Below are 18,138 nucleotides of genomic sequence, written 5' to 3'. Positions count from 1 at the left end.
ACATAACTTTATTATAAATTCTAGGCTTCAAAAGATACCAAATATGTCAAGCTGACCTTACAGCTTATTTTTTCCCCATTAATGTAATGGCACTGCCATAAAAATGGCATTGAATCCAATAAGCATGCTATAGCTTCAATGAAGGATTGGAATGAGCAGATACAGAATGTGTACAGTATGTGACATAGAATGCTACGGCCCACTTTGAAATCTGAAAATCTTTCGGGGCCCACCCAGCCCTTTAATCACAACTCTGATCAACACATGAGACTAAGATTATGCACTGTATTTCCCTATAGCATATGTTTTTTTTATATTATATATTTTTTATTTCATTAACAGAGCATGTGAACTTTGGCATAAGGGAAATTAATAATCCATCCAAAAACATTTTGGCAAAATACCCAAAAGCAGATTGCCAACATTTTCTCCTTCCTACTCATCAGAAGTAGCATGCATAACACATTTGTTGAGACAAAATGTGATGAGCAACAACAAGAAATCAATCCACAAGTTATTAATGCTATTTAGGATGTGAAAAATGCTACCTTATCTGTAAAGGGGAGACTTGTGGTACCCATTGAACCCATTTTCATTCAGATAAATTGAGCTGAGAGGTCAAGGCACCCCTTTGAAACAGTTTTCCCTCACCAAAAATGTAACCTGTTTGGAGCATTGTAGGCTAGCATGTTAGGCTTGGTACCAATGGTGGGCCGCAGCCCACAGTTTGGGAATCACTGCTGTATGGCTACAGTATGGAAAACATGCTTTTCCAAACTTTAAAGCTACTTAAGGGGAAATTTAAGGGGAAAGCCGAAAGTCAGGGTTCAAGGGGTTAAAACAGTCACAGTGCCTCATACAGATGGCTTAGTATTTTGATATCATAATATGATATCGAAATACTGTATATGTGGATGATGTCATTATGATGCAATCCACCACAATAAACCACATTTAACAATGGGAGGTTATGGGTTGTTAAAAAGGGGCTTTTTAAGATTGAAAAAAGTAGCAGAGACCAAAAAAGGGCTATTCCGATAAACTTCAATGCACTCAAATTGTGACAGTATATTGTTCTACTGAGGATATTGTACAATGTCTCTATTGTTTTGTCTGTGCTTAGTCATGACACCATTTCAGTAAGGCCCACGCCTGACCAGGGCAAAGGAATTATTCCTGAAATTCAGCTCATAAAAATACAAGTTTTAATTTCCCTATGACTCATAAAGATTGTTATTTGTGGGTAGATACAGTATGGAGAACAAAGACAACTTGATAATATATTTTTGCTTCCCTCCTACAGTTTCCCCAGTCACTCCTAAAACAAGCATAATCTGTTTGTAGGAACCATAATCTCTCCACTGCAATACTACTTTGATTTTTTTTTTAAATATCCCGCCGGGAATTTCATCAACATATATCACAAGGAAAACATGCATGACTCAGAGGGTTCATTTTACCTTAAGTTTCCAAGTAACAATTTTAGAAAGATAACCATTGAGTAAATTCACATAATACTTTTCAATGTTAGCAACTTAGCATTACACAGTGAAGTGTAGAATATCATTCTGTTTATCTGTTACCATGAGAGGGCAGAACATTTAAATTTGACCAAATCTTCGCTTCATCCACAATGTCTCTCTGCAAATGCAGTTTTATAAATCCTATAATAAAATTCCCTAGGTGGATAGGCAGGCGGGCGGTGTCTGTGTCTAGGTGGACAGGCAGGCGGGCGGTGTGTGGACAGGCAGGCGGGCGGTGTGTGGACAGGCAGGCGGGCGGTGTCTGTGTCACCATTTGCGTCATGAAAGGCTGCAAGCCCATTGTCTCGTCCGATATGTATTTCATGCAATTTGGCATAGCGCCACCTACTAGCAACACGAAAGCGGTTTATTTCAGGAACCATTTGTCAGATCCACTTCAAACTGGGGGAGTGCGCTGCTGGGAACCCGACGGAGTGCAGTGCCGCATTTCATGCAATTTGGACATGCACATATCATGGGCCCTATTCTCCCACAGGCCTTCGGCGCTAAAACGGGCCTTAACCGCAAAAAAACGTGCCTTGCGCCTGTTTTGGGACGATATCAATATGGCTTTACGCTGCCAAATGCGCTTTAGGCCGAATGGGCGTGGCGCAGTCCCAGAATGGGCCAAAGTGGGCGTGTCGGCCTTAAATCTTGGCGTACTGATATCTTCGCACCTGGCGTAAATTTAGCGCTTTGCGCCTTTGAAAACCAGGCCTATTCAGTGCGCCAGTGCTCTTCTGCCTCTCCCCTGTCACCCTTCTCTGTCTCTCTCTGAAACCAGGCCTATTCAGTGCGCCAGTGCTCTTCTGCCTCTTCTCTGTCACCCTTCTCTCTCTCTCTCTGACTCCCTCGCTTAGACAGGCACAACACACTTCCCATATAGGAAAAATAAGTTGTAAGTTGTCTGGCCTGTCCCAGCATGCATAGTGCTTCTCCATTTCGCTACTAAATAGCAACCAAATGAGGCGAAATAGATATAAAAGGGCGATCTAAATTAATGTGTAATGGTAACACAACCTGCAATTGTACACATTTCAATATTGGACCAAATGAAACATCGAAATGAATACACCACCCTATGTGAAACATATATGTCCTCCTGGGTCTATATATATCTCTTGTCGATTTAACGTGATTTAGATAAGTGACAGCGGAACGCTTTCTACTGTCATGTGCTATACTGTGATGTCCGCTCCAATAACTTGGCCCTACTTCACATTTAGTCTTACAATAAAAACACATTTATGCAATGACTTTACATAATGTAGGGTATATTTATGTGCATCATTCTACCTGCAGCAGGGGAGAGAAAACGATATCGTTCTGGACAAACTTTCACCAATATAAAATTAATCTCATCATATAGGGATAGGCTATATTTTTCTAGCTGATGCCTTTAGAACATTCTTTTCACTTTGATCTTGCTATAGTGTAGCGTATTTACATGCTTGCAGTATTTAAACTGCAGTTAGATTGGTTTGAGAAGCATAATAATATGGAATAATAGCCTATAATGGAGACAGACAGACTGGATGAAGGGAGGGGGTGGGGGGGGGGCAGAGCGCTTGGCTTTCGTCAGGTTTTGCGGGACCACTGGAATTGGAGCTAAAAAGGCAAGCGTGCGATTCGTTTATTGCACTTATCCAATGAGCATGACGGTGCATAATTTTACACTTAAAAGGCGTGGTTGTAATGCTTTAGGCTGCGTTTAGCGCCAGCACGACGATATCAAGTGCGCTGGTCCACGGCCACTGATTTGCGCTGCGCCAGGCGCTCGGCCTAGAAACAACGCCGATGCAACGATAGGGGCCATCATCTAATATCAATCTCCTATGAGTGGACCTTTGTGGGAAAAGAAGCATGCTCAGACACACAAAAAAAAAACACTATACGTGTCCGTCCGCCCAAGAAGACCAGGGAAAGAAGGGGAAGTGATTAAAGAAAAGAAAAGTCCACACACAGTATAATGCTGTCCCGTGCTTTAATTACCCCCATGGAGGTAGCAATTAATAAGGGACAGCATTATACTGTGTGTGCAGACTTTTCTTTTCTTTAATCAGTGTTTTGTGATCCAGCACCAGATTTTTTGAGGAGTCCGGTGGATGTGCATATTTTTTCTTATCAAAGAGTGAACATAGCCTGCATGAGGAAAAATGAAAACATATTACAATGGAAGCATATTAAATATTCTTATATAAATATTGTGCATTATCAGTGCCTGAACATTCAACTTCATAATAATTAATTGCCACTGGAACACAATGAAAATGAGTGTATTTGATCATTTGGAATTGTGTCAGTCAACACAGACTTCCTTTATTTCTTTTACATGATGTCTCCTATTGCTAATTAATTCATAACACTGCAAAATTATCCTACCTACTATTTAACATTTTTATTGTACTGTTGACCAAGAGTAAAGACCAAAACAGTATGACAAACTGTTGTACAAAAAGATCTTGTGTTGTTTTATTTTACATCTTCATCAAGAAGTAACAAAATGAAAAGTATTGGAGTTCAGAATTTAAAAGATTAGTTAATTTAAGCAAATTCAATAAAAATGAACTCAAGTATAATGCATGTTCAATAAAACAATTCAATTGGCATCAAACAATAAGTATTTTTTCACACAGCCATATAAATTATGTCGGCCATAAAGCAATCAACTGGTGTTGAGAAGCATGATTAGATGAAAATACATTTGCTATCGGCATCTTTCTTGACTTGACCAAAGCTTTCAATACTGTCAATCACAAAACTAACATGTCTAAACTCAGCAGATATGGTGTGCAGGATGTTGCTCTCAAGTGGCTCACAAATTATCTCATTAAACATTTCATTGACTGTGTTAATGAGGAAATGTCTGCTGTTTTCAAATGGTTCCAAGCAACTGAACAAACTTACCAAATCTAATTTTCATGATTTTCTGCCACAATAACAAATCCGACCCCAAAGAACAGGCTAAAATATTTATAAATGTAAAGGAAACTTTCCAAGTGAAGAGATTCTTGAGAATGATTTCCCAGCCTAACTCTCATGATCCATCTGCACCTCTCTTTAAGAAATATTTGATGCTCACAATTGATAAGATTAATCTTTTCCAAACATGCATGTTCATGTTCAAATACTTAAACTGTAAACAAAATTCATAATCATAATCTCTATAGCTACTCATCTGACTTTTATTCATACCCAACCAGTCAAAAACTGGATTTTGCATCTACTGTACCTTACTGTTTAACATCCAAACCAAACACCAATTCTGTATTAAATTTAGAGGTCACAAACTTTAGAACTCATCGCTGAAGTCTTTAACTTCTCAGACAGCTCTTAGGGTGCAGCTAAAGAAGGGGCTGTTTGTGGTGTCTGTTATCCAATGAGGGGCTATCGTTTTCTTTTTTATTGTTTTTTGTCTTTCTTTTATTTGTATGTGTTTATTAATATACTACACTTAATTTCCCCCAAGGATTCATTGCCTGGACTGCGTTGGCCATTCACTGAAAGACCTCCAGAAGAAGGGTAAGGGGATATCAAAGTCAATCTTTTTATTGCTCACTCTTATATATGGCGCTGTGTTTTCAGAAGCTCTTTCCATTAAAGTGATGGTTTCATTAATTCCTGCATAGAGGTGTGCCTGCAAAAGACCCATACGCTCCTTAAGATCATCATTCACACCCTCCGCACTCATGCCATTATAAAGCTCTTGAACCTTCAGTTTGGCAATGTCTTTATACTCTGCTATACTTCTCTTTGCCTCTAGAATGTGTTGTTTGGAAGACTGCAGAGCCTCCACATAGATGTCATTAATTTGAGAGGCAAATTGCAGGTTGTCAGCTCTCAGGGAGGCAATGGCCTCTTGTGCTTTTGTGACAGTCACCTCCAAGAGGTCACTGACCTTCTCGAGCAGCACCACCAAACAGCCCCGCACGGTCTGGACTAGCTTATCAGGCATGGCATTCAAAGAAGACTCCAGGGACTCCATGATGTTCCTTCCATTAACAACAACGTCAGTTCCGGGTACAGTGAACTCAGTGCTCCTGATGGTGTCATCAATGGTCTCTATGAGGCCGGAAAACTGTTGGACTGCCCTGTCAATGGCCATTAATATAGAGCGACGGGCATGTTGGGTGATCTCAAGGCCCGTCAGCTTCTCCTTAAATCCAGGCACAGCAAACTTGGTGTCACTCAAAAACCTAATGATTGCATCTAATTGGACGTTAATGTGATGTTGACTGCGTCTCAAGAATTGTCTGGCCTTGTCTCCAAACTCCTGCACATCGATGGACATGATGCTGTCAGAAGCCTGCCTGTACACCTCTTTCCCTTGATCACTGAGTTGTTCGATTGAATTCTGCAGGGTGCTGAGAGACACAGGAACCTCGTGATAGGCTCTCTCTATGACATTGGAAACAGAGTTCTTTAACTTCATACCACCACGGTTTAGATCAAAACCAAAGTGGTAAGTGTGATACTTATTGATGAACCTCAGCACAGTTTCAGTAATGGCAGGCATCCTCTCCTTGGATCCTTCAATCACAGCATCAAGGACACCCAAGTCCCAGGAGGTCTGCAGGCTCAGCTTCTCAGAGTTTCTTAGGGTGCCTTTGACAGTCAGAATGTCAGTATCCTTCTCAGGAGTAGACTAGAAGATGAGAGAAGATATATAAAAAAATAAGGGTTAAAGCCCCATTCTGTAGTTTTACTATTTGGGGAAACTGCACCCCCACCTAAATGCTAGAACTCCCTGTTTGTATATTGAAATTTCAGCCTTAAAACAGTGATATGTTCAATGCAGATAGCATCAATCCATTAGGGATGTAACAATACAGGTATTCATATTGAACCCTTTAGGTAGGAGGCTTTAGGTTCAACACGCATTGCAAACTGAACAAATCTTTCACTGCTCAACAATTCTTCTACAAGGATAAAGAGAAGAGGGACCCCCCCGCACAGCCAGTGGGATGATCAGGTGCTGGTCGGTTGCAGGAATATTAAGAACCAGAATCAAAGTAATACCACCGCACACTGGAGTAACTTTACTGTGATTTATTAGCGAACAACGCGTTTCGCAAGTCGCTTCCTCAGGTTCGCTCAATAGATTACATGAGGGTCACATGACAAATTACAGTCGTATTACCTTCTAAATATGTTCTCATTAGTGTAACCTTTTAAACGATTAATCTGGGAATGTTTTTTTTGCCTAATGTCTTTGTAGCTACTTTGAAAATCTTTAATAATTTTCAAAACTGATATTTGTATAACTTTCTTTGTCATGTTTTTTGTAATAACGTTGAAAACATGTACTTTTCTCATGTTTAACTTTTGTAAAATGTAAAAATACGACTGTAATTTGTCATGTGACCCTCATGTAATCTATTTAACACACCTGAGCGCTCATGGCATTAGATTGAGCGAACCTGAGGAAGCGACTTGTGAAACGCGTTGTTCGCTAATAAATCACAGTAAAGTTACTCCAGTGTGCGGTGGTATTACTTTGATTCTGGTTCTTCTACAAGGATATCATGGTACACTAAAACTCGACAAAAAAGACAAAAAGTGTTAAAACATTGTCATAAATTGAAATAAGAAATTAAACTGGACTGTGAAAATAAAACAAATGAAGTTAAAAAAAAAATCAAGGAATTTTCTCTGGAATTTCTACTTTTTTGCTGTATCGAAAACGCACCGAACCATAACACCACTGTGTCATATCAAACTGAACTGTGAATTTTCTGAACCGTTACACTGTTACACCCCTACAATCATGTATGTATACAGTTAAATGTTGTTTGCTTTAATTACAACAATATGCAAACTACAGTACTTGATGTATCTCTTACCAGGTAACGACTGAAAAGTTTCCCATATAGCTGTGATGGAGACCTTCGTTGAACATGTAACCCAAGGAAACCAGATGATGGAGAAGACATAGATGCAGTGATGCCATCTTTACGGGAAGCAATGCGGAAGCTCACATCAACAAAGGTTGGGCTGGTGATATCAACATTCAGAGTATGACGAGACACCCTTAAAGAAAGAAACATTTTTTTTAGGTATGTTCTGATAACATTCGTCAAAGCTATTACGTGAGCTCATGAGATATTTAGTCCTTTGTGCCGTTCAAAATATGACTGATATCCACATTGATTTGGGATTTTACAAACTTTGAACTCTAAAATATCTTGCAGACAGACTTGGGGGAAAACGTACATAGCATCAGCTGGAGATGTTTGGCGCTTCACCCTGAAGAAAGAGTGCCACAATCAGAAATGTGCTCTAATATTGCATGGAATACAGCATTTTGTTAAACCCAGTGGTTCACATCCAAAAAGAGTCCCAACACAGAAGACAAGGACATGTTAAGTAGAATGTATGAATGGGGAGTATGGGCAGAAATATGCCAGAAATATTATATTCAATTCAATTCAATTCAATTCATTTATTTGTTCGATAGGGGACAGGTGTACATTAATGAACATTTAAAAAAAACTGTAAATGCACGACAATTGCAGTCACAGGACTTATTTCCATTGTTAGTCCCCCTGCCAGATGATACAGGCTTAGAGTCCTGGTATATGGTATATGGTTTATATGAAATATTATATGTATATATACTAGTGTTAACATGGAGTCCCCTTAGTCCAACCTCCCCTTAGTTCGACCACTCAATGTTCCGACCTATTATGGTTTAAAAGTAAACAAGACAACTTTAAAAAAAATAATCACATCCCACTCATTGGCGTTGCCCGGATCTTAAAATATTATGCACAAGCTTGCCGCAACATGGTCTCCAAAGTTCCAAGTCATCCTTAAAACACTTGTGGGATCTATATATGGGATCTATATATACCCCCTTCGAATGTGCTTATGACTTAGGGTGTTAATTCATCAAGTACTTTTTTTTTGTCCAACATTGAAATATTCCAGAATTGCACGGTGTGGTAAAAATAAAAATAAATCATTAGGCCTACTATCTACCTTATTTAGCTTGATTTGGTTGCTTCCTTGTGAAGTTATGAAGGTCCCTCCCAATGCATGCTGGGTAGGAGTGTGGGAGAGGAACATGTCGTTGTCAGCTGGGCTGAGTTGGGCTGTGTGTGTGTGTGTGTGTGTGTGTGTGTGTGTGTGTGTGTGTGTGTGTGTGTGTGTGTGTGTGTGTGTGTGTGTGTGTGTGTGCGTGCGTGCTCTGCTCAAGCCCCACCCGGCAGAGACATCGGAGAAGAGCTCAGTGTTTTATAGCTCAGTGGAGAAGAGCAGTAAAAAAACACAGCGCGCATCCCATTGGGCATATACAGTAAAGCCGACACTTTCAGTCCATGGCCTTTGATTTACAGGTGATTGAAGCTTGGTTGACACAGCCGAATTTATGGCCTCAAATCCAGAGTTTACAGGGCCTGACAGAGAATGGGATGTCGGTTCAATGATGCATTTGTCGGACTATTAAGTGGTCGGTCGGAAGAACGGGATGTCGGAACATTGAGTGGTCGAACTAAGGGTAGGTCGGAACAGCGGGCAGTCCCCGTGTAGGTTACGCATTGTAAAACACTGCACACCATGTCACCATTCACTTTGCAGATAAGATCAATACAGAATGTACCAATTTGGCTATGCAGCCTATATGTAATACACTTTCATGAGTAGTAGCAAGCAAGACTTAATTTCTCATTTAAGTTGCAAATGTTTAAGCATCACCAAAATATACTTACCTCATGTTTTGTGCAAAGACATGCTGCCATTCAATGTTTGCATCATTGTGAATCAATTTGCACTTCCCATTTAGACTGACAATTCCATTCTCAAACCCAAGGGTTGCTGCGGCTACAGGGACACACAGAAAACAAAACATTCTATCTCATGCAATAACTCAAAGCTATTAATTCAGAGTGATTATTCAATGTAAAAAATAAATCTGTATTACCATCCAGGTCATACTCCAAGAAGATCATTGTAGAAGTGCAGGTAGACTTCAGTGAGGTGACAGCGCTGGAATCCTTATTTTCCAGGTTGGCAGTTGTTGTCACATTATAAATTGGCGAGGAAACTGTCAGAGTGGCAGCAATGGCACCAAATGCTGGGATAAACACACTTGAAGGCAGATGTAGGGCAATTTCAGGGATCTCAATTTTTTGCTCTGGAATAGTGATGGTTGGAATTTCAAAGTTTGAAATGTGACTTGCAATTTCATCAAGGTTGATGGTGTGCTTGCCAAGGGTGAAGGATTTGGGTAGGGTGAAAGATGAGATGGTGATTTCATATTGTGGCATCTTGAATGACAGGAAGGACATTTTGCCCTGTAGATATTCTGTGTCAATTGTGTAACTGGGCACTGCCATCTTTGGCAAGCCTGGTAGCATGATGTCAAAGGCTGTGGTGGTGATCACCTTAGGGATGTTCAGATTCTTCAGATCAATTGTGAAGGGTTCCACCTGCAAGGTGGTGAATGGCACATCAAAGGCTGGAACTGAAATTAAGGGTGGTAGTGTGAAATCATCAGGGACATCAATGTTTTCAAATCGCATGTCAATCTTCCTTATGGTTGGTGGGATTTCTTTTACCCAAGCAGGCACTGCAAGGGTAATCTCAGGGACACTGAAAGTGACACCATTTCCGAATAATGTAGACGGTATGGCAAACTCCAGGCCATCCATTGTCTTTGTGTATACGATGCTGGAAGAGACATTGAAGAATTGCAGCGTGTCCATATTTGTGACCTGATCAAACTTGAGCACATCCCAGAGGTTCTTCTGATAAACAGGAAGCTTCATGGACTTCAAGAAAGCTAGCTGACCTTCCACTGATCCTGTCAGGTCCATGCGTACTTCAGCCTCATCATTGGATAAGAGTAAATCACAAGCATGGATAAGAGAGGCCAGTTGCTCTTTACCACTCCAGATAAAAGACTGTTTCTCTGAGGTGATGGCAAGGTCGATGTTCTCAAGAAGCTCAGCATAGCCCAAACTGCAAGGTTGACGTGCATCAATACTCAGTGTGGCCTTTAAGGTTGTTAAAGGGACAAAATCAAGCATTCCTTGAACAACATGCTTTCCATTTGTGTAGAGAGATGCAAGATTCACATTGTTATTGCTTGTGTAATCCACTGTTGCATACACACGCCGCAGAGAGACCTCAAGAGCAAAGTTCTCAATCATGTCATATTGGAAGATATTGTTTGGGCTTCGTTTTTGTTTGTCCTGTTTGTGATCAATGTTTGAGTTGAAACTAGTCTTGACCGTTGAACGCAGGCCATTGGCATTAAGGTAGAAGTTGGCTTCATTATCTAGATCTTCGATAACATTGCAGCTGCCCATTATTGTTATGTCTGACCTCCCTTTGGTAGTGGACTCCAGTGACACATAGGAAGAGAGTGCTTCCAATGCCAGGTTCTGATCAATGTTTCCCTTGCCTAAAGACTCAATGAGTGGAATATTAAACATATATTTAAATTTAATCTTGGAACCTATATTTGGTTTGATCTTGGTATTTCCAATGAGTTCCTGATTCAATTCCAGATTGAGGAAGGGTAGATTGATTTTGACAATATTGGTTGCAGAAGCTTCCATGCTCCTTCTGGAAAGGGTAACAGTACAATCATGGCTTGCCTCTATGCTCCTGTGCTCCAGGGAAACAGTGGAGGCCAATTTTATTCCCCTCTTCCTTGTCAAACTAGTAGTGCCATCAATTTTTCCATTTAAAATGTCAAACACAGATGCTGAGGAAGCTCCAAATCGAACAACAATGTCTGACTGGTTGTAGAGGCCAGCATTAGCACTCAGGGTGATCACGGCGGATTTGAAGGAGAAATCACAAGTTATGTTACCCATGGCTGGGACCATAATATTGTCTTGAATAGCGGGTAGTGTGAAAGTGGGTAGGGTCAGTTCACTTAAAGTTTCTGGAACATGGATGACCGGTAACTTCAGAGATGGCAGCACAAGGGTATAGGATGGCACAGAGAAACCCATTGCTGGAACTTTGAAGCTTGGTGTACTGACCTCCTTGGGAACAAAATAGCTGAAAGCAGGCAACTCTGCCCTGAAGGCAGAAACCTCAATATTCAGGATTGGTACTTTGTATCCAGGGACAGTGAAAATTCTAGGAGGCTGGCCAGAAGTGTCAATCTTATGTTTATCATACTGTAACTTTGCTTGGTAGTAGGAATCTTTTAGAAGTGCAAATACTTTGTCTCTGCGTTGTTCAAATTGTGCCTTGATGATGTTGGCATTGTCATTGATTGCAGTATAGATTGGTCCAAGATCCAATTCAAAGTTGTGCATATCAGGGTTCTTATAGTAATGAAGCTTCAGGTTCATATCAAATGACTGCTGAGGGGTGGTAAGCAGGGTTTTGAAGCCAGCATGCTCCCACAGAGAAAGTTCTTTGACCTCAGGGATTTTCATTTCTAGATAAGGTACAGTCATCTCTGGGACAGTGAGAGGAACAGTCAAAAAGTCCAGATTAGCCTCTCCGGTTGCTGATGAATGTAAAAATATGTCCATTTCATTGTTTTCCACTGTGAAATTGTGATTGTACTTGTACTGATTGAACCGACCCAAAGTAAACCAATGAGCATGCTGCTTCTCTGAGTTTAGAATAATCCCATAATCATGCTGGAGATCCACCTTACCGGTGAGTTTCAGGGGGAAACTAATCCTTGAGTTGACTTTATTCTTAACATCCAGCATAATCTCAAATGGATGGGCCAAGAATTCTAACGAGTTGGATATGGATCCACTCAGTCTTCCAATGAGTTCAGCATCATGAGAGGCTGTCAGTGCAATTTTCAAGTCTCCAATATGAGCCTCTCCATTCAAAGCCATGACACACTTCTTGATAGATGGAACTTCACTCTCAGCTCTGGCTTCAATAATGATATGACTTAAGACAACCGATTCAGCAGTCACTGTTTGCCTCATTTTCATGGCCTTACAGTCAGTTTCTCCTCCAAAAGTTAACCTGGCAGTGCTAAAATTAACAGTCAATTCTAGATTGCTTTTGTGTGTACCTTCATCGGAGTAGTCTTGAATGGACCACTTTCCATTTCCAGTAGTTTCACTAGTGACAGTAATTGTACCTGACTCCATTTTGGCTGCTATATTCTGTGCCACATTTGCCTGACTAGAAATTTCAGCTGTTGGGATGTTCAAGTCATGGCTGTAGGTTGTATCTATGGCTGCAGAGGCTCCACTCCTGAGTGAAAGAGCCAGAGTGTTGACCAAGTCTGCTGTGTACATTTGGGTTGTGGCCTTGAAAATAGTCTTGGCACCAGCCTCAGCAGAGGGGCCGCTGGCCCCAGTGACCCCTCTGCCGACTCTCACTGGCCCGGCAGTGAGAGTCATGGATCCCTCATGATCAATGGAGAAGGTTGTATGTGTGGCTTTCACAGTCTCTGTGAATAACAGCTTCTTCATTCTGGGAGCTTCCAACTGAGCAGTGGCATCCAAGGAGTACTCAAGGAACTCAATACTTGACGTGGCGCGAGAAGTCAAGGTTGCTGTGAACTGTGGGCTCTTTGATGTAGTAGTTGAGTTCTCAATTGCTCCTGATGTTACAAGAGTGTAATGTGGGAGGTTTACTCTAAACTCACCATGGAGTTTGCCAAAAACTGGAATGCAAACTTCACTGGGAACCTCAGGCATTTTGATTTGTGGAATGGGAAGCATTGTGATTTCAAAGTCCTCCAGATTCAATTTTGGGATGTTGATGGCTGGGAATGTGATTTCCGAGAGAGTTATTTCTGGGAAGGTCAGATCTGGTAGTTCAGGTAGATAGATAGCTCTGAGATCTCCAAAGATGTCCTCAGGTTCAGGCATTTGGATCTCAAATTCTCTGATGCGATCTATGATTGCAACTATGTTTGCTTTGATCTGCCCAAAGTCTATGGTAAAGGAAGGGATTGTGTAAGAACTCAGAATGGTGAACTCAGGGACTAAAATTTGAGCTGGGATGCTGATCTCGTGCAATTTATTCAGGTTGATTGTAAATGCCGGAATGACAAGGTCAGTGAGAGGTATGGTGAAAGAGGGGATCTCAATTGTAGCTGTCTTCAGTGCATCCAGAACTCCAGCAATAGCTTGATTGACCTGGTTGATGCTCTCATGGTCATTAGCCACTTTGCGGATCTCGTCCATCAATCGGCTGAACTGAACAGATATGTAGGCAATCATATTGGTGTAGGATTCACTTGCCCTTTGGAGGTAGATGTACATTTCATCTCTGATATCCATGCCAAGGACTCTTTGTTTCATGTCTTCAAGGATTTCTTGTACTTTCATCTTGATGTCATTGTAGGCTGTAGTGTCCATCACATCATTCAATTTCTCCACAAGCTCAGCAACCTTAGTGTTTTTGAGCTCATCCAAATATTTAATGATAGAAGTTTGCATCTCTCTGAAAAATTCTCTAACAGCCTCAACTTTTTGTACAATCTCATATGTCTTAATCTGCTCATTAATATAGTTTGTTAGGTCAACGATTTTCTTGTTGGCCTCATCGACAAATACATTGTAGTCAAATTCCTTTATAGACATAAGCGTTGAAGAAATGCTTTCATTAAGCTCATCAATGCTTTGCTTGAAGTCAATTGCTTTTATCTGACTTGTCACACTATCCAGAAAGTGCATTATTGTGTCATAAACATATTCAAAGTTGACGCCTTTCAAAGCATCTACCAGTGATTGCACAGTGTCTTCAATTTTGAATTCTTTGATGAGTACTAATACCTGATCTAATAATTCTTTAAATTTGTCATCAAGATCATATTTAAGAAGTAGATCCCTAATGTAGAAATACACCGCATTGAGTTTGTTGGCGATTTCATATTCTTCAATCCAATTGACAATCACATCATTCATAGAGTCCACCACTCTCGCTATCTCTGAGGAGGGTATTTTATATGATAACTGTTCAACGTACATGGCCACATCAATCGAAAGTATGTAATCCCTTACATCTTTGAAAAACATTTCTACATCAAAGTTCTCAATGAATTGTTTCAATTCTACCATTTTTTCTTTGATTTTTTCCAAGATGCCATATTTAGAATCAAGCTCCTGTAGCCATGCGGCACTGTTTTCTGTGAGCTTCTGCAAATCAATCTGTCTGATGACATCCACAATGGCATCAATTGTTTTAACAAGTGAGTGCCTGATTTCATACTTATCATCAAAGGCCCTGAGGCGATTTCCACTTTCTGAAAGTAAATTTATTATGGCATCAGAAAAGTCTCCTCTTTTGACATAGTCTATGACTGTAAGAATGAGGTCTCTAAGTTTGGTTGCAGTGTCCATCACTGTATTTTCAAAGTTATTTTTCAAGTTTTCCATAGCAAGCTCCAAGTCATCCATGGTTACAGCAAACTCATTTGTCAAATAAGTAAGTTTTTCTTTGAACTCATTCACTTTGTTGTCTAAGTCCATGTTTCTCATGAAGTCACTCACTTGCCGTGGTAGTTGATCCAACTTGGCTCTAAATTCACTGATTACCTCATTCATATCTAGACCATTGATGAACTGTTGCAGTGATTCTAAGGCATCTACAAGAGCATTCCTGAGCTGTTGAAAAGCAACAGGAAGACTCTCAATGAATGGTATCTTAATGATATGGCAGTCACTATTCTTGTCATACATGAGGAAACCAGCCATACTGAACTCTTGATTTTCTGGCGCAGATCTCTTTGCCCTACTTGTGCTCAATTTGCTGAAAATGTTTGTGAACATTACTCCAGAAAACTCAGCTCCAATCTGCTCAGGATTATTACCAGCATTAATGTCCTGGTTGTAAACATGGTCATTCAGCTTGGATTTGGTTTTCCATGTGAGAGATTGTCCAGTGGGTGTCAGGAGGCCACCAAATTGGTTGTCTATATGAGTGGAAGTCTCCCCACTTTCAAGCATATGCATGGATGATACCCGGCTGTCGTGTGTATAGGCAAGAGCTAAGGGCTCAGCTTTAAGCAGCAACTTGCTGTACAGCTGTCCAGTGTGCTTCCCAAATAGATCCATTTCTCCATCACTGTTGACAAGGGCATCGATGGTGAGGCTGAAAGGCAGTGCCATGGTGCGTATGGTGCTGTCAAAACGTAGCGGCTTAGAGTTGATTCGTGCTTCACAGTTTGACTTGGAGGAAAGTCCAGCAAACTCAAGTTCACAGTTGTGACTCAACTGGGCATCCATTATATTCCCAGATATGATGGATTTCATTGTGCCGGCCATATCAGCATAGTTGATTTCATAGGTATGTCTAACCTCCTGGTCCTGTCCATAGGCTCCTTTCATACCTCCAGTCAGGTCCATCTTCAGTGGCTCAAGCTTCATGTGGCCTTCATTGTTCACACTAACGTCGTAAAACTTGAGGTCATTTGTCAAATCGAATGCGGTAACAAATGGCTTCATATCAATCTTGGTGTCATGTTTGTAGTAAACGTCTTCGCAGACAAAGTTGTTGGTCTTGGAGCGGAGGGCTAGGGTCCACAGAGTGAGGGTCAGTGTATGGCTGTTTTCACTTTTCATCTGCTTCAATGATCCCATCATATTGCTAGAAAAGGTCAATGCCTTTCCGTTCAATACGATATTCATGTTGTTTCTTGTGCTTGCATCATGCGCATGGCCCTTGAGGACACCAGACAACGATGCCTCTGCAGCCGTCATTTGACCCTCAATGTTCAGCTCTCCTCTGCTGTCTTCAGCCATCACCTTGGACGTGGAGGACAGGGATGCTCCACTGCTATCTATGGCAGTGTTGAATATGTTCTCAAATGTCACAGGGCTACACTGAATACTGTTCGTCCCACTGGAGATCAGACCAGTTCTGCCAACTGTAACAGAGGCTTTGTGCAATCCACGTCCTGCATCAAAGGTGAGCGACCCTTCAGAGTTGACCTCAAGCCCGTTTGAATCCACAGAGCCTGTGATAAGGGAGTATGCCCTATTTGTTGCATCATCTGCCTGTGATTCAATTCTGAGAATGGCCATTTGGCTGGACAGGCCAAGCTCAACTTTGTTATTGAGTGATTTACCCAGGGCCGTGGCGACAGCATTGCACTTCAGGGTTAGTTGTGCATCCTTATACCGAAGTTCTGCCACATGCTTGAGGGCATCATTCTGTACATTAGTTTTGGACAGAATGTTCAACTCAGAGTTTGCATAGACTCCCTGGATCATGTTGTGAGCTTGGATGAATGGTGAGGTGATGCGCATGGTGGACTCTCCTCTTCCGGTTCTTTCTAGAGGGCGGAGGGTGTAGCTATGGGTGTAGTCGGTGCTGGTGGACAGTGAACCTATATTAACTGATCCTTCCCAGGTGCCATCTCCTGTGACTTCCTCTGAGGTAGAGGTTGATTGAGCAGAGGAATGGAGAGCAATGCGCAGACCCACTGGACTAGAGGCTTCGATCTTGTAGACGGACCTCGCATTGAGTTTGTCTGTCATAGTGATGGTTTCCAAGTAACTGAAACCTGTATCAACGAGGCTATGGCTTAAGGACCCATTCACAAGATACTTCAGATTACCGTGACCGCTTCCTGACATCATCCCAGTTCCTTTAAGCAGACAGAAATAAATGACACCAATGTCAATGTGATAGCAAAGTGGAAGATGTTGCATAAACTCAAACTTACATTATATTTGGATCAACTAATTAGATATGCATTGATTTGAGTGTGCATTCCTCTTAATGCTCATGTCTCATTAAGTATCAGGGATATTTGCAATAATTACTCACACTGTTACTGAGAAAATAGAATTAAACTATTTAATTTAAAAACGTTTTTTTTAAGCAGCTATCAAGTATTTGATGCTTTAAGAGACAGCTTACCTTCAAGTTTGTATGACAGCGGGTTGAAAGGCGACTGGGCCATGATCTTGTATTGTGCAATGTAGTTGGGAACATCTACAGTGTTGTTACCCCCAGAGATGGAGCCTTCCCAGTTGTAGAAGTTGCTGTTGATCTTGGTGGAGGCTTCAGCCAGACCAAGAAGGGGGACCATGAAGTCTAAGGACTGTGGCAGAGTGAAAGAGGGCACCCGGTAGTTGTTGGCAGGAATATTGATATATAACTCTGGGATGAAGATGGCAGGAATGGACAACGTTTTTGGGATGTTCAGTTCTTCTGAGGTTTTGCCTCCCAGCGGCAGAGGGAGTGAGATTGTGATCTTGTCCTTGTTGAACTGGTATCGGAACAAACTGTCACTGTTGAGGTGAAAATGATGCACAATCATTATCATTCAAGTGTTGGACTTTGCATCTGAAAATATCTGAACAAACTGTCAATGGGTATAGAGGAGCAGAAGATGAACAACCCATATAGTTTAAATGCTGTGCTAGGGTTTATGGCTGTTAACCTTTGAAATCAAATTGCGTGCGTGTGTTGTGTGTGTGTGTGTGTGTAGGTGTGTGTGTGTGTGTGTGTGTTGGGTAAAGGTAAGATGCCTTTGCAGTTTATTTGAATGACTTTTTATTGGGCCCAGTGCAGGACTCTGCCGCAGCCTCACATGCCGCCCATTCCAGAGAATGCAATTTCCGCAGTGGCTTCAGAAATTCACCCTGACTTTTACCCACTGGGTCAAAATGAGGCTTTAGATAGGGCCCTACATGTATTTGAAATGTGTTTAGATAGA

At 41.2% G+C, this 18,138-nt stretch overlaps 1 protein-coding gene across 1 annotated transcript in view; it reads right to left on the bottom strand.

The window, feature by feature from the left end:
* Nucleotides 1-4,995: 4,995 nt before the first annotated feature.
* Nucleotides 4,996-18,138, bottom strand: part of apoba (apolipoprotein Ba) — a gene marked incomplete at both ends in the record, with an annotated part of 64,174 nt that continues 51,031 nt past the window's right edge. The window contains 6 exons of the mRNA XM_083633194.1: nucleotides 4,996-6,168; nucleotides 7,367-7,553; nucleotides 7,737-7,769; nucleotides 9,233-9,344; nucleotides 9,445-17,061; nucleotides 17,337-17,710. Of these exons, the coding sequence (XP_083489320.1) occupies nucleotides 4,996-6,168; nucleotides 7,367-7,553; nucleotides 7,737-7,769; nucleotides 9,233-9,344; nucleotides 9,445-17,061; nucleotides 17,337-17,710 (9,496 nt within the window). The remainder of the gene's footprint in view (nucleotides 6,169-7,366; nucleotides 7,554-7,736; nucleotides 7,770-9,232; nucleotides 9,345-9,444; nucleotides 17,062-17,336; nucleotides 17,711-18,138) is intronic.

This window comes from Poromitra crassiceps (genome assembly GCF_964638095.1).
Source record: "Poromitra crassiceps genome assembly, chromosome: 3".
Lineage (NCBI taxonomy): Eukaryota > Metazoa > Chordata > Actinopteri > Beryciformes > Melamphaidae > Poromitra > Poromitra crassiceps.
The sequence above is the reverse complement of the archived record's forward strand: the minus strand, read 5'-3'. Positions and strand labels throughout refer to the sequence as shown.